General features: G+C 47.9%; 1 protein-coding gene across 2 annotated transcripts in view; it reads right to left on the reverse strand.

The window, feature by feature from the left end:
• The window catches only part of LOC128344550 (rap1 GTPase-activating protein 1-like), a 55952-nt gene that overhangs the window by 19335 nt on the left and 12894 nt on the right, over positions 1-23723 (reverse strand). For both annotated transcript variants that reach the window (XR_008315910.1, XM_053294888.1), the window contains exons 4-8: positions 21157-23177; positions 11919-11976; positions 8000-8129; positions 7593-7748; positions 3841-3975 (exon numbers count right to left, since the gene is read on the reverse strand). Coding sequence is in view for 1 of the 2 variants with exons in the window: in XM_053294888.1 (XP_053150863.1) it covers positions 3841-3975; positions 7593-7748; positions 8000-8129; positions 11919-11976; positions 21157-21178 (501 nt within the window). In the remaining variant the exon portion in view is untranslated. The remainder of the gene's footprint in view (positions 1-3840; positions 3976-7592; positions 7749-7999; positions 8130-11918; positions 11977-21156; positions 23178-23723) is intronic.

Raw genomic sequence — 23723 nt, forward strand, 5'->3', positions numbered from 1 at the left:
GCTGTGTAAAAAAAGTACCTCATCTTGTTGGTCCTAAATTGATCAGCATTCAGTTTCATGGGATGACCCCTCATCATTCTAGTGCAGTGAGAGAGGGAGAATTATTATTGTGTCTAACCAAGGAGTCAGGGATCTAAACAGCAGAAGGATGTTTAATGTTCCATCTGTAAGTCTCTCTCCAGTCCATGGAATGCAATAGCCATCAGAATTGGAAAGGCGATACCTTCTAACTGTTGGCAGGGCACAGGGAAAACAATTTGGAACCAGTTTATAGTTTGAATCCAGGGCACTTTCCAGATTAGACCCTGCAACGGGGTCACGGCGTATCTCTGAAGTGTGCTTCCACACTTCCTGCGTCGTGACACCGCAGTCCCTATGCGGACAGCAGGGTGCCTGCCATTCACATTTCCAGTGCCTTGTTTTGAATTTAATCACTGCGATATAGTGCTATGACGTTGTATATCCGGTTTAAGAAAGTTGCTGTTTTTTCAGGTTGTTAGTTTCTGCAAGACTGCTCTCCCTGCTGTTTACGTTCCGAATACAACTTGCTGAACAGAGGCATTTTGCTGCTGTTGAGCAGCTAGTTTGGAAAGCGCCCAGGAGAAACAGAACGATAAATTGGCTGAAGCATCTTTGGGACACACAGGCTCTCTCTGAGGTTCTGACTGAGGGTTACTGGATCTGCTGTTGCTATAAGAACATTCGTTTGCTTTCATAATACTCTGCTTGCATATTTGCAAATGAAGCAATTACTACCAAGACAAGAGAAGTCTCCTGTGTTATTTTCCATCCAAAGGAAATTAAACCCTTTAGTGCTGCCCCTGAAACTCTGCACCTTTTGGAGGAGTGCTAAATGATTGCCAACCATCATGAAAAAGCAGGAGTTGCATGCTTCAGGGCAGTACATCATTTCCTGTCCAATATTCTCATTTCTTTCAAGCTTCTGCCTTTTACACTCCAGAAATCATCAAGAATAGCAGATATGTGATCCCATCCCCGAGGCAAGGCACTCGGACAGTAGTGGCATCTGACCTCATCATGACTAGCAGGTAGGCTGCTTCCTGCCAAAACAAATGAGCCAAATTCTTCTTCCCCCATGCTGCTATTTAGAAGACTTGGCTGCTATCTCCTCTTAAAGTAAAGTTGTGCCATCGAGTCAGTGTCGACTCCTGGCAACCACAGAGCCCTGCGGTTTTCTTTGGTAGAATACAGGAGGGGTTTACCATTGCCTTCTCCCACACAGTATGAGATGATCCCTTTCAGCATCTTCCTATATCGCTGCTGCCCAGTATAGGTGCTTCCCTAGTCTGGGAAATATACCAGCAGGGATTCAACCCAACAACCTCTTGCTCCCTAGGCATGTTAGTTCCCCACTGGACCATTAGGTTACTCCCTACTTGATTCTTTTCTGGGCTCAATTAGCTCCCTCAGCTCCATCACCCTTGCATTGCAGTCTGGCTCACAGCACTCTCAAGTCCAGGTGGAGCAGAGCTAGCAGGAGATGTAGCGAGAGAAGGAGGAGCAGACCAGAACATGCTCATAAGAACAGCATCCCTCCTCCCACTGATGCACCCCCTCCCTCCCTTTAATCTAGATCCGTGGTTCCCAGCCTGGGTTCTTCCCGATGTTGCTGAACGACAACTCCCATCATTCCTGGCTACAATTTATTATGGCTGGGGATGCTGGGAGTTTAGTTCAACAACATCTGGAGGAACCCAGGTTGGGAACCACTGACCTAGTTCCTAATTTTGTGTGTTGGTCTTGCAAAACTATTGTGTCCCTTCCTGTGCCAGGGGCAGCTGGGCCCTCCAAAAGGTGGGGGTGCTACAAGCCACTCCCACACCTCCATCCACTTCTCTCTCCCCACTCAAAGCTCCTCCTGCCTGTTCCACCAGCAGTACTGACCACTAGATCAAGCCTCCATGGGCAGAGGCAGTATGCTGCTGAATACCAAATGCTGGGGACAAACAAGAAGGGAGGGCTGTTTCCCCACCTGCCTGTCTGTGTGCAATTGGCTGGTCACTGCCGGTAACAGATGGAGGCTCAGAGTCTTTTTTTAAAAAATCCTAAGGCCAGAGAGAATGAATATTAGGCCCCCCCACACCCCTTTAAGGTGATGGTTCTGCGGTATTTGGTAGTCAGCAGTTGGTCTTCCGAAGAATACTGTCTCTGCCCATGGAGGCTTGATTTAGCTGCCATTGCTGATGGGTGGAACAGGAGCTTTCTGCAGGAGAAGCTGCAACTGCCATGAGGGGCTTGTAAGTATGAAAAAAGCATCTCTCTTCTTCAAGGTTGCTTTTGACTTCCTCTTACCAGGCTTCTCTTTTCGGATGAAAAAGAAGCTTGGAATATAGAGGAATATCTACAACTACCGGGAGGGACTAGAAACCTCTCTTTCTTGCTGAAGTAAAGATTATTCGCAGAGTCTGCCCAGAAGCATCTGGAGAGAAGGAACTCTGTCCCCACAGACCTTTGTCCTCATATCTTCGGCCAGTGGAAGGAAGCCCCACAAGCATTTCTCCAGTCCTGGGCAGGGGCAGCTCCATCAAAGCCTGGGAAAGCAAGATGGGAACTGCCCAGGGGATGTCAAGGAAAGTCAGGTGGTGCCGTCGAGTCAGTGTCGACTCCAGGAGAGCACAGAGCCCTGTGGTTGTCTTGGGTAGAATACAGGAGGGGTTTAGCATTGCCATCTCCCGCACAGTGTGAGATGATGCCTTTCAGCACCTTCCTATTTCTCTGCTGCCCAATACAGGTGTTTCCCATACTAGTCTTGCAAACATACCAGTGGGGATTCGAAACAGCAACCTCGTGCTCCCTAGGCACGTTACTTCCCTGCTGCGCAATTAGGTGGCTGCAAGGTGATGTGACAAGTTACAAACTTGGATGTGCCCAAAGGCTGTGGATGTGCCCAGCTCCAGGACACAACACTTTAGTTGACAACTGCGGCTGCTGCAAAGGTTCTTCTTGTGGACTCCCCCAGCATTGTACAAAACAGGGTATGAAATCCTCCAGCCTTGATCCTATTCACACTTGCAACAAGTTCCATGCAAATCCTCCCGCTCACAATGAGGCACTTTGCCTGGGGTTATCATGGCATTTCTGTGTCATGATAGGCAAGGGCTGGGGTCCTGCTTCCCAGACCATGCACCAGACCATGCACCCCAAAAACCTGTTCTGCCTGCTCCTGGACTGTAGTGGGAGACAGCTACCAATGAAACCGGACTAAGTTGCTTACATCATGGCATGTCAGACCTCCCTCACTCTTCATTTCTAATATTATTCGACAGAATAGGCATCCCCTCCATTCATTGTAATTTTTTTATAGTAAGACAGGGAGAGTGCAAGTTGTACAAGTTAGGAGGACTGTAAAGTGTGCAGGCATTGGGGAGAGAAAGGAAGAGACCTCTTGAAGAACTTGCACTGCGACCGCAGAACTTGGTGCAATAGCTTCCCCAGTCTTAACAACTTGCCCGCAAAAAGCAGCTAGACATGTGGAAGTATTTTCTATGGGTAGCCTTCCAAGAGCAGACGTTTGGAAATCAGGTACTGCAAAAGTGTAGCAGAGTGGTGGCTGGAAAGCCTGAACTCTGAGCCAGGGAAGTCCTTTGCCTTGGGTAAGCCCCGTCTCTTGGCCTTGGCCTCAACCCTCCTCCCCCTTACACCGACAACTTGGAGGAAGTGTTACAAACCTACCTTGCAGAGGAAATAACCAAGAGGACTTCTGTGAAGTGCTTTCAATACTCCCAAGTCTGCCGTTGTTACTGTATATATTCTCCAGAACAACAAGAAATGGAGAAACACACCATTACACTAAAAGGAATGAAGTGTCTGTTCTCTCACCTTGAAATTCTCAAAGAAGCCACCACCCCCATTCTCTATCTTGTCATCATCTCCAGAGGCCAAGCCCATCATGCTGCGGCTCCGGATCTGCAGCTCCTCATAAAGACTCTCGAGAAGAGCACTGCGGGTCCGCTCCTGCTCCAGAAAGAGAAGGCCCCCATGTCAGAGAACAAAGAGGACACAAGGACAGACAGACTGACGAGTCAGAAGGACAGAAAACAAGGCAAGTGTGTGTATATATATATATAGGAGGGCTAGTTTACACAATCAGTCAATTCACAGAGGAACCTTTTCCCTGGGCTGCAGGTTAGAGGCTACATGCATGTCTGAATGCTCCCCCCACACAAAAACAGCCTCTGCACACAGAAAACGAGGTCCTGCCATGCTAGCAAACTCTGACTCTAAGACTGAGAAGCAAGGTGAAAGCGGAGACAAGGGGCTTTTCCAGAGAGCAGTAAAATGAAGGCTTTTCAAAGCTTCCACACAACTTCCTAATGCCATCTCGCCCACTGTCCAGATGCAAGCATCGGCTTGTGTGGGCTCCATTGACTCTCTGGCTACATGCTGAGCACAGACCTTGCCCCATTTTCACAGCACCACCTCCCAGCCAGCACTTGGCATAGCGTATGACCCTTCAGCAGAAATGAAAAAGGGACAGATTCTTCTCAGAACCCAAGAGCTGGGTGGCAGGGAGCACTATGAAAAATCACGCAAAGTCAGGGGCGTAACTATAATAGGGCAAGGGGAGACAGTTGTCTGGGGGCCCCCCAGAGGCAAGTCACATGACTGACTCCCCCAGCCCCACACCCACCCGGGCTTCATTCAGTTGTATTCATCCTCCGAAATTGATGTGAATGTTAAGACCTGGAGCTAGCAGAACAGCATGTCTTTCTCTAGGACCATTTAAATGACTTGCATCGTCCACAATTTTCAAAGCCCTTTAAAAATAGGATATATATGTGTGTGTGTGTGTGTGTGTGTGTGTGTGTGTGTGTAGACTTTTACTATGCTTTTTGTTACCACTATTCAGCCTCATTTAAGATTTCTTTACTTCATGAGCTGAGCTTCGGGGGGGGGGGGCATTTTTAAATCTTGTCTATGGGCCCACTCCAACCTTGCTACGCCCGTGCACAAAGTCCATGCTCAACATGTGGCCAGAGACTCAAACCATGATAGGAAGGAGCATGGGTGCCCACGCAAGGATCTGGATAGTGGGTAAAATGGCGGCTTAGGAAGTTATGCAGAAGCTTAAAAAAAAAAATCACACCTCTGGCATCTAGAAAAGTCCAAGGATGTCCACCTTCAACTGCAAACTCCTACCAAGTTCTATTATAAATACTTCTCTTCTTTGGTCTTTGACCAGTTAGAAACTGTGTGGAGGAGACCCAGAAGTGTGAGGAGATGCAGCTCCTGATGGCATCAGCTCTTAGCCCAGTAACCCTATTGACCCTTAGGGGCACGAGGGGTAGAGATCATGAGCAAGCGAGCCCCATATCTGACTACACTTTTTCTACTCTACTTTCCCTTTCTTAGGCTGATAGTCTCAGGTTTCATTCTCTCACCTGAGAGACAGACTTCCTCTTCCTCCTTTTCCTTCCTAATGTAGCAAGAAGCTAGGAAAGGCCTTGGCATGAAGGCCTTTCCTAGCTCTCTGAGGCATTTCCTAAATAAACTACTTCACTTAGCCCGCTTAAGTTCCCCCCACGTTAGCACTCTGCTAACCCTGTTTTACTGGGTGCAGCAACACATGAGTAGACCCCTGACCGGGAGGCTACATACAAGCAGCCTCCCGGCCTCGGGGGTCTCCCCAGAATGCCCTGTGCACTTGCACGGGGCATCCTGGGACTTCCAGGAGCCGGGCGGCCCCCGATCCCCACCGCCCCTCCTGGCTTCGTGACAGAGCCCAGAGTTGTGTGGGCAGCCAATCTGGCCGCCCAGGGTCGGCTCCTGGCTCCTTGCTCAGCCCACTCTCCCCCCACAGAGCCCGGTAAGGCTCTCCACACTGCTTGTGTGGAAAGGCTCTTTGTGTAGGGCAGGGTCTGGAGCCTCAGAGCAGCAGGAAATGGATCCATTTTGCATGCAGAGTGACTTTGATGACTCTCTCCATTCCCCTCCAAAATGGCAACTCTCATGCCAAAAAACACCCTGTGCTATTCAGCACTGTGCTATTCAAGAACAACACTGTTGGCTATTTAATTCCAACTTGAAAGTTTTCCTTTGCACATAATCCTTGCCTTTGCCAATTCTTTCTCCCACCTCACTGTAATATCTTTGCATTGATTCCCAGCTAACCGGCAAATTTACTACCACCACAACAAATACTTACATACCACTTTTCAACAAAAGTTTCCAAAGCGGTTTACACAGAGAAATAATAATAATATATGATGGCTTATTTGTGGTTTACTAGGCAGTGCTCTAAAAATGCCTTGATAACTCTAAAGAGATCAGATCAGCTGCATTTCTCTTCACCAGGGAATTCCTTCAGGTCATTCTCACAACCTGTGAGCAGGGCAGGGAGGGTGCGGTCGGGGGGAGGCAGGATCGATCTGACCTTTTCCCCAGATGATCTTTACTGTTTCCGGGACTGCACAACTCACAGGCCCACACATGCCGTGCTGCTCATGGCAGTACAGCCATCTGGAGGAACAGCCTGGGGAACACAGCCTGGCCTCCAGAAACCCCTCAATGCATTGCGCAAGGAGCCAGGCGCATTGGGGGCATTTCCACCCCAGGCAGCCCCAGCAGACACATGACCAGGGTACCAGTCTACCCCAAGAATAGCCCCAGGACAGAAATTCGGCTACCCGGCAGGTCAGCGCCAAGATCGGCTCTGACCGCCGGTGCTCCACACAAGCAGCTCTATCCAGGCTGCTCGTGTGAACAGCCTCCTTAGCTTTTCCGAAGAGATCGCAGACCAGAGTGGCAAAACACCTCGGCAACCTTTCCTCCCACTCTTGTTCTTTCCAGGATTTGTGCTGGGTGCTTCTGCAGCACTAAGAAACTAACCGGCCTGCCATTATCCAGGTTCTTGTCCCCAAACAAGAATGGGTCACATTATCACCAATCAGAGTCAGCGTTACCAGTGTGATCACAGAAGTCAATTCGGTACTTATTTAAGGATAGCAGAGGACAACAAGCAGCACACTGTGCATTGGTGGAGAATGGCACACACATGATACACTGGCCATTCTCAACAAAATACACAGAACCAGTGAGCACGAAAGGCTTCCACATCTTTTAAGAAAGGACAAAGCAATCTGATCCCTGCCTCTTGAGGGACAAAGTGCAACTTAGATTAAGACCCTATTATACAGGCACGTGACTGCCGCTCCCTGCTGCTAATACAGCAGAAGAGCCCCACCATGGCCAGTAGGTGCCCTGGTGAGCTGCAGCAATGTCTGGGAAGTGGAATCCTTCCCGTGCTTTCCCATGGACTCCTCACTTTCCAGTGCTCCCTGCGTGCCTTCCCAGATGCCACTGGAGTTTGCCAGAGCATCCAGCGGCATCTTTAAGGGTCTCCACCACTGTGGGGAACAGCACAACATTGTGAGCAGGTGGGCAATGGGGATAGTCACTTCAGAAGGGTTCTTTGACTTTGGCCCGGAGGATTATCTGACTTTGGCTACTTGGAGCCAAATATTTACACAGGCCTAGTGGCCAGGAGCAAGGAGCTAAGGCAACGGAAAAAGTTCAGAGATGCAGCAGGTGCTACTTTTGAACTGTTTATGGCTCCCAGGTGTGCATTTTACCTTGTAGAGAGTCTCCCCAAGGGCATGGTGATGAAGCTGCACTACCACATAGGCATGCAGGAAATTGGAGGCAATCATGTCAGGGACAAAGGGAGTATTTTCATCCTGGAAGACAATGGCCACAATATCGTTCCCAATGTGGCGCTTCCGCTGAAGCTGGAAGGAAGCACACAAGAGAGGGAGTTATCCTTCCAAACAGCAAACAGCCCAACATGGCCTACTTAACCCCCCCCCCCGGCCTCCCATCTCAGTTGAAAACCTGAATCCATTCTAAACCCCACTCCCAGCTTGCTCCATCAAAACTAAAATATCTATATGTCGCTACCAGTCTAGATGCTCATACATCACTCTCTCTTCCACCCCGTCCACAGTTTGCAGCTCCCTAAGCTCCACGAAGCACCAGGTACCTGCTGGGCATCTCCCTCTGTGAAGGGTAGCTTTGTAGAGACATGGAACATGATCTCCTTGCCCCGGAAATTGGTGTAGACAGACTCTGTTCCTGTCTGACCTCTCGTAACATCCAAGCCACCTCGGAATCTGAGCAGATCAGTCCCACATATTTCAGGAAAGGTGGGGTTGGGGGGAGGCAGAGCGGGGGAAGAGGAGAAAAAGAAGGGAAGAGTGAAAAGAAGCACTTTATTCAGAGATGGAAATACAAGTCAAGTGAGGGCACATTTTGTAAAATGCACGTCTACCAATTCTTCATAATGCTTCTGCAAGACTAAAGTTCTTGTTGGAAGTGAAGGACTTTGCGCTGTCTCATGTCTCAGTGACATAGGAGGACAGACTAGTGGGTCAGAGGGCTAGAGAGGTCAAGACATTGGTCATCCTTTCTCTACTGCTCTGACATTATCCCTTTGGTATGTAGATTGCTACTCTCAGGGACTGACTTCCTGCCTGCCTGGCCACTTCCTCTTCCTTTCCTCCTCCTTCCCTTCTCCCTTGCAACATGCAATGCAAGCTCCTCTCTCCCTGCACTATGTATGCAGAGATGTAGAATCCATCTGCATCCAGCTATCGAGATAGAGTAGAGATACTATCTCTCCACTTTACTATCTAGAATGGAGTTCACTAATAAATGCTCCATATATTGATCTGAAACGATGAACTGGCTCCAAGTTATTTTACTCTTAGCATACACGCATGCCTGGGCAGACTCCGCTGTGTTGTGCCTCTGTGCACTCTGCTATATTAGAAGAGTATCTCTTACCAGAGAGAATTCCCAACAGTTCTTTCATTCTGAGGTATAACTGGGAATGCATTTGAGCACCCAGGTAAGTTGTGGGAGAACATAATTCAGAATAACATGCCCTCATAATGGCAAATAAAAGGGATGGCTCTCTAAATCCAGAGTTGGGAAATAAAATGTGATCCAAGTTGCCATTTAAGATATAGATGAAAACTTGATAGTCCACTGTGCTGCAGAGGGCAATGGACTATGGTTTTCATCTATATGTTAGATTCCAGAGCATTTAGCCAAGAAGGCAATAGCAATACAAAATGGAGCCCCTAAAGAAATATGGTTCTAAACAGCATAAGGAGAAGCAAGGATGGTATGTCTAGACTCCCATTCAGACACGTCTTGGGAAGACAGAATTGCACATGCAGTCTGTAGTGCTCTGGCAGGGCAGGGATACTGACCAAAAAAACCCAAAAATGGGTTTTTCTCACAGCAGGGATTTCTCTGCCATTGTCCAGGAGGGGAGGTTCCATTTGGGTCAGCAGCATGTCTACATCTTCTCCCTTTCCATCTGGAAATCAATCTGGCTAAGGCACAAGAGGGCAGGCATGTGTGCATCCACCTAGACCAGGCTTGCACAACATAAGGCCCGGTGGCCGGATTCGGCCTGCAGGGACTATTTTACTGGCCCCCAGGTATCCTGCAGCAACATAGGAGCTGAAAACTGCCTTATAGCACCATCCTATGCATGGTTTCTCAGAAATATGTTCCATGGTGTACCCAGTGAGGCTTACTCCCATGTAAGCATGCCTAGCATTGCAGCCTGAAAGCAATGACAATTTAGGGAGAGGAGAGGACTTGGCATTTATTTTGGGCTGGTTTGCACTCCAGGGGTCCCACTGACTGAGCAGGGACAGGACCTATTTTCTGGCCACTATTTCTTGGTTAAAACTATGGGTCTGTTGATAGGGGGAATAGGGCCACAAGTAACTCACAATATTTTTAATTTTAATGTAATGTGCTAAAACTTGACCTCCGTCCTTTCATGCCCAGTTGTGTATGGTTCTGGCCCACTAGGGCATTTGAGTTGTGCAGCCCTGACCTAGACTCTTACGACTTGCAGCATCTTCCAACTTCTTCCTTCCCCCCTAGTTCATCCACATACACTCTCCTGCACGCAGAGTGTTGCATATTTGTTTTTGGAAATATTTACAAGCTAACTACTCAGTACTCTGAGCAGGGCTGGCCCTATCATACACAGCGCCTTTGAGGAGAGAGGAGTGCTTTTGGCATGCACACGCACACATACACACACCCCTCAGGTTTGTCTTTCAGTGTTGCCAAGTTGTGTGGCTTGTGCAAACTCAGCTCTTTGCACTTGCTTAAAGTTGACACCCTGGGCAACCAGTTGCCTTGCCCACCCCTAAGGCCGGTCCTGGTTCCAGTTTAGAAAGGTCTGGACCGGGCCATCTAGTGCCTGCCTGGACACACATGGTAGCACTAAGCCCATCACATCTAGCAGCTGCCGAGAGCTGGAGGTTCTCCAAGCTGATGATTAATAAATCAATTGAGAATGAATGGCCATTTAGTTTTGTGTCACTTGTTACATAGCAACATAGGAAGCTGCTATATACTGAGTCAGACCATTGACCTATCTAGCTTCAGTATTGTCTTCACAGACTGGCAGCGGCTTCTCCAAGGTTGCAGGCAGGAATCTCTCTTCCAGCCCTATCTTGAAAAGCCAGGGAGGGAACTTGGAAGTTGGAACCTTGTGCTCTTCCCAGAGCACCTCCATCCCCTGAGGGGAATATTTTACAGTGCTCACACTTCTAGTCTGCCATTCATATGCAACCAGGGCAGACCCTGCTTAGCTAACGGGATAAGTCATGCTTCCTACCACAAGACCAGCTCTCCTCTCCTCTCTCCTTGTTCTTTCACACTTCTCTGCTTCACACATTGGTGCTTCACGATTTAAGATTTAAGCAATCTTACTGAAAAAACAAGCAGAGTTCCGAGAATGATGATCTGTCGTAGATCATGGTTTTGTTTGCTCCACTTGAGACTACAAGTATGCTTGTGACAATAAAAGATCTTCCTGTGCTACCTTTCTTCTTTTATTTTGCCTGATCAACAGAGATGGATTTTGGGACGTTATTTCACTTTAACGAGTATTGTTATAACACTTTGACCAGTTTTAAAGAACTTCTCCCAGTGACGCTACAACAACCACCCTCCGTCAGATTCCTGTTATTAAAGCAGAACTTTAAAAGAACCGCTCTTTGTCCGGTTTCTGTGTCAAACTGCGGGTGGCATTTGCAAGCAGAGGAAGTGTGTGATATTCGGCCCTGAGCAGTCTCTGAAATCCAAAGCACAGTTTGGATTATAATCAGCGTTATTATTTAATACCCTTGATATTGCAGATGGAGACTGGAAGCTAACTGAATCTAAACTACTCTCTTAGGAGGCCAACCAGTAAGTCCAAATCTCAACTTATCTATGACTGAGAATTTCTGAGTTCACAGCCTATGCTTTTAGGGCCAAGTTTGTGTGCGCGTCAATGTAATGCGCCGTATGGCCCCGCAATTGTTGTTGTTGTTTTAAAAGTTAACACAGTATCTGACAGGGTGCCCAGAATCAGGACAGTGACGTCCAGCAAGGGGATACGTAACCATTTCCCTTCATGCTACAGTCCCAGTGAAGATCATCCACCTGAAGCCAATGGGAACTTCTTTCCCAGGGCGAAGAGCAGCCTTAGGGAGGGCCTGATCTGGATGGGAACTGTGGCAGCGGCAAAGAGTTCAGCCCTGTCCCACACACCATGGCCCCAGGCCAGACTGCCCTTCCCTGCTGTACAGCTGGCACACAAGGGCTAATTGCATGCTTGTTCTCACATTTATTTATTTACCATACTTATATACCACCCAAAACTCACGCCGCTACACGTAGTTCGGCCTTTAGTTCACTGCCTGCTATGCCCCCTTCCCTCAGCCTCCTTGCCTGCGGGCTGCCTGTCCTTTAGCTTCCTTATCTCCTCAGACCTGTCCCCTGTTTTTAGCCATCCCCCAGGTGAGGCTTTAATTTTTCTGGGCTGGGCTGAAAATTGCTCAGACAGACAGTGCTGGAGGAATCAATGCAAAAGTACTTACCCGCGGAAGTCCTGCAGCTGGATTCTGTCCCCAAGGAGATCTAAGAACTCTAAGATGCCTAGAGACCAACAGATTGGAAGAGGTCAGTCTACATACCCCTACTAAAGAAAAGAGACTTAACAGATTGCGAAGACCATAGTGCAATATCCTTAATAGCACATGCTAACAAAATAATGCTCAGGATCATCCAATGCAGAATAGAGCCCTACGCAGAAAGGGAAATGCCGGATGTTCAAGCTGGTTTCAGAAAAGGCTGAGGAACAAGAGACATCATTGCTGAAGCACCCTGGATAACTGAGAAAGCCAAAGAATACCAGAAAGAACTCAATATGTGCTTTATTGACTACAGAAAAGCCTTTGATTGCATCGACTGAGAGAAGCTGGATTGGAAGAAGATGAGTGTGGTTATTGATTTATTGATTTATTTGTTTGTTTGATTGATTTATATACCACCCTTCCAAAATGGCTCAGGGCAGTTCACAACATGATAAAAACAATTAAAACAAATTAACAATTAAAATCAAACTATTAAAACACAATAAAACCAATAAAACAGCTAAAAGCCCTGAAAATCAGGGCAACAGTTTAAAACAGTTTAAAACAGTTAATCATTTAAAACTCTGGAAGGCCAAGCCAAACAGGTAGGTTTTAAGGGCTCTCTTGAAGGACAGCAAAGATCTCAAATTACAAATTTCTGCTGGGAGTGCATTCCATAGCCCAGGAGCGGCTACAGAGAAGGCCCGCCTCTGCGTCGCCACCAGACAACTGGAGACGGCAACTGGAGACGGACCTCCTCAGATGACCTTAATGTGCGGTGGGGATCATGTAGAAGAAGGCGCTCTCTTAGATAACTCGGACCTAAGCCATTCAGGGCTTTAAAGGTAATAACCAGCACTTTGTATTTTGCCCGGAAACATATCGGCAGCCAGTGTAGCTGTTTCAAAACAGGCATCATATGGTCTCTCCGGGTTGCCCCAGAGACCAATCTGTTTTAAAGTTGGAGGAAGAAACATCAATAACCTGCACTACACTGATGACACCACCCTGATAGCTGAGAATGATCTGCAAGCTCTAGTAATGGAAGTCAAGGAGCACAGTGAAAAAAATGGGACTGCAACTAAATGTAAAGAAGACTAAACTAATGACAACAGGTACAGCAACCAACCTCAGAATTGACAATGAAGACATTGAAGTGGTAGATAGCTTCTGCCTTTTAGGATCGACCGTCAACAGTAAAGGATCCAGCAGTCAAGAAATATGCCACAGACTAGCACTTGGTAGGGTTGCAATGAAGCCCTTGGAAAGGATATTTAGATGCCATGACGTGTCTACACGTACAAAGATTAGAATTGTTCGGACCGTGGTTTTTCCCGTGACACTCAATGGATGTGAAAGCTGGACTTTGAAGAAGCAAGACAGAAAAAGCATTGACGCTTTTGAACTTTGGTGCTGGAGAAGACTTTTGAGGATACCATGGACAGCCAGGAAAACAAACAAATGGATCATAGAATCAATCAATCCAGAATTTCCACTCGAGGCACAAATGACCAGGCTCAAACTATCATACTTCGGACACATTGTGCAAAGACCCAGCTCCCTGGAGAAGTACATAATGCTGGGGAAAGTTGAAGGAAAGAGAAGAGGACGACTAGCAGCGAGGCGGATGGACTCGATGACAACAGCAATGAATGTGTTGGAAATTCTCTGTGGTGAGAGAATCCCTTTCTCATTATAGCAGAGTGCACAGAGGCACAGCACAGCGGAATTTAGTTAGGCATGCGTGTATGCTGAGAGTAAAGTAACTTGGAGCCAATTCATAGTTTCAAATCAATATATAAGGCATTTATTAAGGAACTCTATTCTACATAGGAAAGTGAGGAGTTAGGATCTCTAATCTATCTATCTAGCTGGATGCAGATGGATTCTGCATCTTCTCTGCACACATGGTGCAGGGAGAGAGGCTTGCCATGTTGCAAGGTAGAAGGGGTGTTAGGGGAGAGAGAGAGAGGGGGAGAGAGAGAGGAAGCTAGTCCCTGAGATTAGCAATCTACATATCCAAAGGAATAGTGTCAGAACAGTAGAGAAGGGATGACCAATGTCTTGACCCTCTAGTCCTCTGACTCACTAGTCTATCCTCCACTGTCTGAGACAAGAGACAGCGCAAAGTCCTTAACTTCCAACAGAATGCACCACTGAGAGACCTTAAAGGCCAAGTTGAAGACAGATCATCCTGGAGAGAACTATCTATGTCATCACTAAGAGTCGACACTGACTTGATGGCACTTAATCAATCAATCACCATATATTAATCAGAGGAATCGAAGCTAAGTTTCCAAAACTTACAGCTGCAATAAGGAGAAGTGAAATTGCAAAACTTGCTGTGTTCCCTACAATCTTTGCACCCAGGGCTTCAATGTTAGCAAAGCAGCATCTCCATCTCTATATAAACATATCAGCTGAAAAGAAGCAATGAATGTTAGCCACTGGCTAACATCAGGGGCTCAAGGAACACTTGGGCGGCCAGAGGATGTAGTCCTGCCAGTGGCTCCTCAGCCCCTGTGAGGCAGGGAAAGGAGCTCATTGTCAGGAAATCAAGGAAACTAGCCAACCCGCAGAGAGCATCTGTGTGCTCTTTGGGGCTGGCTGTTCCTCCCTCCCTCCTGCCCCACTCTCCCTCCCCTCCCCCCCTTATGTCCCACACTCTTGCCCCCTCCCCTCCCTCCTGCCCCACTCTCTTGCCCCTCCCTCGCACACCACTCTCTTGCCCCCTCCCTCCCCCTCCCACCCCTCTCACTCACCCTCCTGCCCTCCCTCCCTCCCTCCCTCCCTCCCACTCTCTCTTGTCCTCCGTCCCCCTCCCACCCATCTCCCGTGCCCTCCCACACCTCTCTCCTCCTTCTGCCCCAGTCTCTCCTGCCCTCCCTCCCCTCCCACCCCTCTCTCCCCCTCCTGCCCAAGTCTCTCCTGCCAAAGTCTCTCCTGCCCTCCCTCCCCTCCCCCTGCTCTTCTCTCCTGCCCCACTCTCCTCCCTGCTCCAACCTCTCCTGCCCTCCCTTCTGCCCCCCTCCCTCCCCATCCTACCCTCCCGCCTGCCCTTCCCCTCTCCCCCCTGCCCCACCCTCTCCTGCCCTCCATCCCTCTCCCCCCTGCTCCCCTCTCCTGCCCTCCCCCTGCTCCACCCTCACCTGCCCTCCCCCTCTCCCCCTGCCCACCCTCTCCTGCCCTCCCCCTTCTTTCTGGATTGCCTGTAGGAGTTGGCGATAGAGGGCACTGCTTTGCAGTGGTTTTGCTCCTGCCATTCCAGATGGTGGAGCTTGGTGATGGTTGCTCTTTGAAATGGGAAGTATTATATGGAGCCCCTCAGGGCTTCATTCTGTCACCTATGCTTTCTAACATCTACATGAAACTGCTGGGTGAGGTCTTCAGGAGATTTGGTGCAGGGTGTTATCAGTATGCTGATGACACCCAAATCTATTTCTCCTTATCAGTCGTCGTCATCATCGTCATCATCAGGAAATGGCATTAACTCCCTAAATGGCTACCTATGGGCAGTAATGGGGTGGGTGAGAGATAACAAATTGAAGCTGAATCCAAGCAAGATGGAGGTGCTCATTGTGGGGGATTGGAATCTGAGAGATGAGTTAGATCTTCCTGTGCTGGATGGGGTTACCCTCCCCTAGAAAGGACAGGTATGCAGCTTGGGAGTGCTCTTGGATCCAGGCCTCATCCTGGTATCTCAGGCGGAGCCTATGGCCAGGAGTGCTGTCCATCAACTTGGGCTGATTCGACAGCTGCGTCCATTCCTTGAAGAGAATGATCTCAAAACAGTGATGTACCTAGTGTAAGGCCCAATCCGGTCAATTTTATATTGAATTAGCGCATAGATAGGTTAGCCATATTGTATTAGATAGATGCTTGACTTGAGTCTGTTTGCTCGACACAGTTTAGGCCTTGATCTTGGCATGAACCCATGAGTGAACGCCAAGTTCCCCTGTTCCAGCAAATTTTCCATGCTGTCAAGAGCAGCCCCCATCTAGAGCTTCTGTCTAAAACTGGAGAAAATCGGCCTGTCGGCTCGGGCACACTTCCTCATTTTTCAGTACCTCAGATCGAAAGTACGCCAAGGCTCGGTGTTCCATTTGAAGGGGGATCACTTGGCCCACACCTTGTTCCTTTTCCACATCTCCCCTAGACAATGATATTAAATGTCAAATGGAACAGGTTAGCCGAGGGTCATGAATGGTCAAGACCCCTTCTTCGTCCAATCACTATTAGATGCGTAGGTGGGAAAGGAGAGGATACTTAAAACCCTAATTTGAGGATAGAAAAAAGGGGCTCTCTCCCTCAGGGAGGGTGGCTCAGGCACGGCACACAGGAGGAGGAAAGGAGGAAGTTGATCCGATCAATCAATTTGACGGCACCTAGCATCTAGCAAAAAGAGGAACAAGTCGAGGTTCCCTTGGGGTATAGTATATTGTGACCGCAAGGGTCTGGCGGATCTGTCAGTGTCTCTAGGCTGTTAGTTTTGTGACTGCTTTGTGTGAGAGAAGTAATTTTACTGCATGCTGTATGCTGTGATTCATCTGAATATTGGTAAGAAAATAAATCTGTTTTGATTAAATATAATCTCTTCACTTCTCCTCGTGTCTTCTTGGGTCTTGGGATTCTTGGCAGCCAGTACCATCAGAAAGGACCCACGTCTATGAATGTGGGGATTTTTGGAGCCCTCATTTATTCCTGGTTGCAGGAGTTTTGGGGGAGTCAAAAATCTCTTACACTCGTACGAAAAATTCAGTTAGTTCAAAATGCGGCAGCCAGACTGGTCTCTGGGGTAACCTGGAGAGACCAGATTATGCCTGTTTTTAAAGAGTTGCACTGGTTGCTGATATGTTTCCGGGCAAAATACAAAGTGCCAGTTATTACCTTTAAAGCCCTGAAGGGCTTGGGTCTGGGTTACATTAGAGAGTGCTTTCTTCTGTATGATCCCTATCTCACGATGAGGTCATCTGGAAAGTTCCATCTCCTGTTGCCACCGGTACATCTGGTGGCGACTTAGAACCGGGCCTTCTCTGCAGCTGCTCCTGGCCTATGGAATGCACTCCCAGCAGATAGCCACAATTTAGGCTCGCTGTTGGCCTTTAAGAGGGCCCTGAAAACTTGTTTGGCCTGGTCTTCCAAGGTTTTTAAATTGTTTGGGGGTGTTTTAATTGATTTTAAATGCTTTTGAATTGTTTTTATATTGTTTTAAGTACTGTGTTTTAGATGGTGTTTTATGTCTTTTTAAATTTGTTGTGCACCACCCAGAGCCTTTGGATGGGGTGGTCTATAAATGTCGTGTATAATACAAAATTAAAAAAGCATTGATCCAGTTTTTCCATGTGCAGATTCTTTGCTGTTTAAGAAGATATGATTGATCAGAAAAGCTCTTTCCACATTCCAGACATTTATATGGCTTTTCTGTGTGTACACATTGATTGATAATTAAAATAATTAAAATTTTCACATTCCATGCATTTATATTGCCTCTTGTGTGCATTCTCCAATGGGCATGAAAGTCTGGTGTGCGATTCAAGCTTTTCTCACACACTGGGTAGACACTCCTTTTCATTCCTATTTGTTTTGCTTGCTGAACTGGAATTTCATGAAAGTTGTCCCCCTGGCAAGCCATGGATTTCCCCCTTCACATCTCTGGTTTCCTTCTGGCTTTTGGAGTTTCTCTTGATTGCTGAATTGCCTTCCACCTTTTGAAGCTGGTTTCTGTCTGACGATATTCCGTGCAATCTGTTATCATTCTTGCTGTCCCACCCACTGGTTGCCAGAGAAGCTACATTCCCCCAATTCTCCTCTCTGTGCAGGACTTCTTGGCCTGCTTTTAGCAAAGCTGGGTCCTCCTCAGTGAAATGCAAAACCATCTACTTCAAGGGTATTGGATCCTGAGCTGGCTGCACAGCAGCTGTTTTTGTGCACCTCCAAAGAAGAGATGTCATTCCATTACCCAGTGAGGTCTGGTCTGCTGAGAATGAAGAGACCCCAGATTTTGATTCCAATTTTAAAAGGCCTGCTGCACAGGAGCAATGGTATCCTTTTAAACATTATTCTAATGACTTCCATCTGCTGGACTTTGAAAAAATGGAACAGGAGTCATTCCATGAAACTGATTGGCATATGATTTAGGACAGACAAAAGGACTTACAGGTGCACCCCATTATCCACAGATAGCGGCGTATTGTGGCAATGGGAATCCGGGGCTTAGGTTCCTGGAGGCTGGGGAAAGGGCAAAAATGGCAGGAAATGAGGGGAAATAGCAAAAGTAAGTGCCCTATCAAAGTCTCCAGCCTTCCAGGAAAACTGCCACCCCCACCCTCCGCTAGTCCCAAATTGGCCATTTGTCTTCTTTTTTAAAAAGAGCCACAAAATGGCTCCTACTCCCAAAATGGCAGCCGGAAATGACTTTGGGGATCATTTCCAGCCACCCTGGACATGCAAAATAAACCCGTTCTTCACCTTTTTTCCCTGCGTAATCCGAGGTCGGTTGTCAATTACTTGACAGCAGAGACACAAAAGCATGGGTGTTGGATCTGCAGATAGAGAGGTTTCCCTGTATTCATGCACACAGCAGCACTTAATCAGTCTTTGGAATTTGCTGCCACAAGGTGTATTGATGGTCTCTAGTTTAGATGGCTTTAAAACAGGATTAGACAAATTCATGGAGAACACATCTATCCGTGGATATTGGTCTTGAAGGCATACCTCCCTTCTTCCACTGTTTCTCCCCACAACTGGCATTCGGCACCCTACTGAGCCTAGAGATAGCATATAGCCTCTCCCTCCTGCTTGTAGACTTCTGGTTGGTCATGGTGGGCAACAGGATGCTGGGCTAGATAGCAGGGCCAAATAAATCAGCACTGATTTGATTTGGGGATCACCTTGGTGCTTCAGATGTGTTCTCAATTCAGTTTGATGCTTCAGGGGAGCAATCCAATTTACTTTGGCCCTGTTTGATGGAATCACTTCAACTCGAGCCTAAGCTTTGGCCTGCCTCCCTTCGCCCTCACTACTCCCCAAAGCCCTGCACATTCCACAGGACTTCTTTCATCCTATGCTTGCTACGTGGCGTCTTCTTTCAGTCTTGAATGAATACCAAAACAGACCACCTCTTCAGAGCTTGGAGCAACATGCATGGGCTTCTCAGATGATCCAGGTACTAATCAGGACCCAAGCAGAAGAATTGGTGCAGCATCGTTGTTCCAACCACAAGCTAAAAACCCTTGGCTGCAGAGTTCCCTCTAAGAGAGATTTCCAGATGTTGACAACTCCCAGAATCCCCAGCTGCAATGGCTTTTGCTTGGGGATTCTGGGAGTTGTAGTCAACAACATCTGGGAATCCCTCTTATAGGGAACACTGCTTGGTTCCAATCTCCACTCAGTCATGAAGCAGACCTTTGGCAGCCCATTGTCCACTAGCCATGGCTCCCCCAACTGGCAATATACTAAACTATCTTACAGGGCTGTTGTAGGTATACAACATTAGATGGATAAGATGGGCAAATGTTTTTACTTTTATTCCCCCACCCCCACCTCCGGCTTTCCTCCAAGGATCCCAGAGCAGAGTACATGTTATGTCTGTCCTCACAACGAGCCTGGAAGGTACACCCACTGAATTTCACAGCTGCACAGGAATTTAAACTTTGTCTCCCTATTCCTAGTCCAAAACCCTAAGACCTACACCACACTGGCTCTCAACACTGAAAAATATGCACAATATCACATCTGAAGGTGCCTCCGTACTTTTATGGGCCTGGAGAGAGTGCAGAATTGGAGACACTGAAGTCTGAAGCTACCTCGCACATGAAAATGTGTGCTCTACCACCCAACTAACTTTCAAGAGCTTCTTCACTAATTGTGGTATTAAATTTAGGCTTACAGGTACGAATGTCATTATGTGCACTTGCTCTGGAGTAAGTTATTAGTCAGTAGTAATTGCCATAGAGACAAAACCATCTCCACTAATGGTGGAATGAAATGAGTGAGTGGATGTGTTTTTCCTTTCCACCTATTGAAGGCACTCTCCAGACTAGAGCCATAAATGCTCCCTGATGGCAGACACACACCATCTATGGAAACCATGTGCTATTTTATACCAATAGACCTCGCCCATTCTGGTCTTCTGTTTTTGAAAGAGAGAATTGTTACAGAAAGCGGCAAGTAATTCTCAGGGAAGCTTTAGAGGGGATTTTGCTGCACTCTGCTTTATCCAGAGAATCCAGTATAATTGTAGAAGCAGCAGCAGGCAAAGGCTAGTTAGGTTAAATAGATCAGATTATGAGAGAGATTGTCACTGTCTGGTCTCAACCAGCCCCATGATTTGACCAGCTTTACTGCTGCTGACCCCAAGTGGAATTCCTTACGTTTCCTGGCTGTCTCCACGTGGCAGCCCATCAGCCTTCCGTCTCTCACTCAATCTAGGCAGGGTGGTGTGGCATTTAAGCCTGGGGTGGAGAACACAGACAGAGACTACACCAGAATTTAATCAAGAGGTGAAATCTTTACTTGAGAGGGAAAAATACCAATTTGAACGTAGCTTTTGCAATGTTTAACAACCATAAGAGCAAAGAAGAAGAAGAAGAAGAAGAAAATGAGATAAGCCCATCCAGCGATTATCGGACACTCCACGCTGGCCCTAACAGGCACCTCACCAGCAGCTCTTAGTCAGCCCACTTGGCTTCCCTGCAAGCCTGTCTCTCTCCCTCTCTGCTCAGCGCTGCCTTGTCTGGTTCTGCTGCTATCTGTTCCTCCAGCTGCTCCAAGAGCAATCCAGCTCCTCTGTGTGATCTTCAGCTCTTCTTTGTGATTCAGCTCCTCCAACTGCTCTCCTCCTCCCTAAACTGTTCCAACCTCCCCTTTGAATCCCTGGAACTCTGCCCACCTCCTGAGGGCGCTTTCCAGATTAAACCCTACAACAATGTCTGATCTGCTCAGTGTGCTTCCATACTTCCTGGGTTGTGCCACTGCAATCCCTGCATAATTTCAGAGTGTAATCTGGAAAGCGCCCTGGATTAGCCAATCAGGGCAAACACAAACCAGAACTTAGGGGTGGGGGTGGGGCAGGGATGAACACCAGGCAGAAAAACAACCCCGGGGTAGAGAAAAGGTCAAGGTTTCATCTACTCCAGCAACGCAAGTGGTGAATGGACAGCCATTTTAAATATAAATCAAAATAAAGACCAAGCAAACCTACAACATGGAGTTTTTGGCCCCATTCTCCACAGAGGTCAAGGAGGATATTGTGGGGACTGTGTCAAATGCTTTGCAGAAATCAAGGCACACTTTGTCCACAGCATCCCTGTCCTCTACTAAACTAGTAACTCTGTTAAAAGAGGAGGAGAGATTACTCCAGTGTGACAAATTCATGCTGGCACCTACTAAACACCAGATTCTCTTTTTGCTGTGCTCACAGACAGACTGCTGACAATACCTGAAACATTCAGCAAATCACTGAGTAACCTTTTCCTGGATTGTATCACTTCAAGCTGCAGATGTGTGATTTGTGCATCCCTCCCCACAGAAGATCCCTGCACATCGAAAAATAGCTCTGAAGGGAAAGGGTTAGACTGAACCAAGAGTGCACATCACCCTTAACCAATTGAGCAGTTTCCCCTGCATTTTATCACACCACCTGCCAACTCCTGGCGACCATAGAGCCATGTGGTTGTCTTTGGTAGAATTGGGAAGGGGTTGACCATTGCCATCTCCCGGCAGTATGAGATGATGCCTTTCAGCATCTTCCTATATCGCTGCTGCCCGATATCTGTGTTTCCCATAGTCTGGGAAATATACCAGCGGGGATTTGAACCAGCAGCCTCTTGCTCCCTAGGCAAGTTACTTCCCCACTGTGCCTCTAATAGCCCATACCTATCCACAAAATAAAATTAATGAGGTGCTCCTTAAGCTTTTCCTCTGTTTGCACCCCTGAGTTGAACACTTGTTCCCAACATGGTTTTTTTTTTAAAAAACTATTATGAGGGAGAGCATTTAAAAACCCTACCTTCCACTTGCAGCCTGAAGTGATACAGTCTATGCAGAGCTTTGCCACTTGATTGTGTGAGTATGAACCAGACCGCCATTTGTGGGGTTGGAGGAGCAGAAGACCTGGCTAGAGCAGAAGGAGCAACTCATGCTTCTCCTGAATTTCGGATTCTGCCTCTTTGTGAAGCTTGCCTTTGTGGATCTATAGCTCACACTCAATGCTACTTGAGACTGTCTTGCAAGCGTTCTGCCATGAAGTCCCTTTGCACCCACACCCAGAAATAAACGACAGCACACAGGAAATGGGTTGAAACTAGGGCCATCACTTTATTGACTCATTTTAGCAGAGAACTAGAGTGTAGCTGGGGGAAATCGCACCTGCCACCAATGGGGTGGGGCACTACATCCCCTCCTCGGACCTGCCATGGTGACCAAGGGGCTACACTATTTAGCGGCACCACTCCTAACATCCGCCAGATCAAAAATCCCTTCCAGTGCAACAGTGCAGAGTAGGCAAAAAACCAGCCACCTCCAGGCCAATCCGGGTGGATGGGGAAAATTCCTACTCGGCCCCAAATGGCGACCGGCTAATCCCACACTGTCACCTGAGGGGGGTGAGTGGATGCCGAGGTGTCCCTGCAGAAGGCCAAGAGAGGGCGGGGATCGCTTTTACTAGCACACCCTCTGCCCCCCTGCTTGGCCCTACAGACTGGTTCACTGTGGGGTCCAGCCTTGTTTCTTGCACCCTGCCAGGACTGGATGTGACATTTGCACCCCGCACTGGATGCGGAGCCAGGGGAAGGGAGGGGGGTCGGGCACCCAGACTCGGAATCAAGAGATGGGACAGGGGGAACAGGTGCAAACCTGGGCTGCAACTTCAGTAACTAGTTTGAAGGGAGCTCTGTAAACTAAGGTGTGGATTCCACTCCTGGGGTGAAGTCGTTTCCCGGGAAACTATGCCCCCTCTTTGCAAAAGCCTCATGACCTTGAGTGTACACGAGGCTTTTGCAAACCTAGTCAAAAAGGGAATGGGCATCTGTTGTGGGGTTGCTCTCCTCAGCCTCTTCTTGCCTTCTCTAGGGCCCACCATTCCGCTCAGCCACCGGAGAGATTTGTCATTGTGTCCATGCATATTTACCCGGCCGAGGCAACCCTCAGCACTCGCATTGATAACAGTGCATCAGAAGCAGGATGGGATCCTTTGTTAGATGTTGAAAGGGAAGCTCTTCTTTGCTGGTATAGCGGAGAGAGAAGAAAAAGGAAACAAGTGTGAGCTACTTAAGTGGTGTTTTCTTCACGACCCTCTGTTTCAACTGCCTGGTTTTCATGTTGATTTATTTATCCGCCCCCCCAACAAGCCATTGCTCAAAATGTGATGGTTCTCTTCATAAGAAGATCTGGATTTACATCAGGGGACTGTATTTGTTATTGCAGGTGTGGCCAGCCTGAGGTTCTCTAGCTGTTGTTGAACTCCCATCAACTCATGCCACAATACAAGGTGGCTGGGGGTGACTGGAGGACAGCTTCTATCATCCCCAGCCAAGCTTTATGGCAAGGGGTGATGGGAGCTGTAGTCCTGAACAAGAGAAGCTGGGGATGATGGGAGTTGTAATCCAACAAGAGCTGGGGAGCGTCGGGCAATCTCTAGCCTCTCGGCTTCCTCTGTGCCATTTCTCTTGCTTTTGGATGTCTGCTCTGTAGAGAATCAGTTTGCTGCCCTGCCCCCTCTTAACACCACAACTCCACCCGGCCAGAACCTAAATGCTGTGAATAGATAGC

This window comes from Hemicordylus capensis, chromosome 2, assembly GCF_027244095.1.
Source record: "Hemicordylus capensis ecotype Gifberg chromosome 2, rHemCap1.1.pri, whole genome shotgun sequence".
NCBI classification, from domain to species: Eukaryota; Metazoa; Chordata; class Lepidosauria; order Squamata; family Cordylidae; genus Hemicordylus; species Hemicordylus capensis.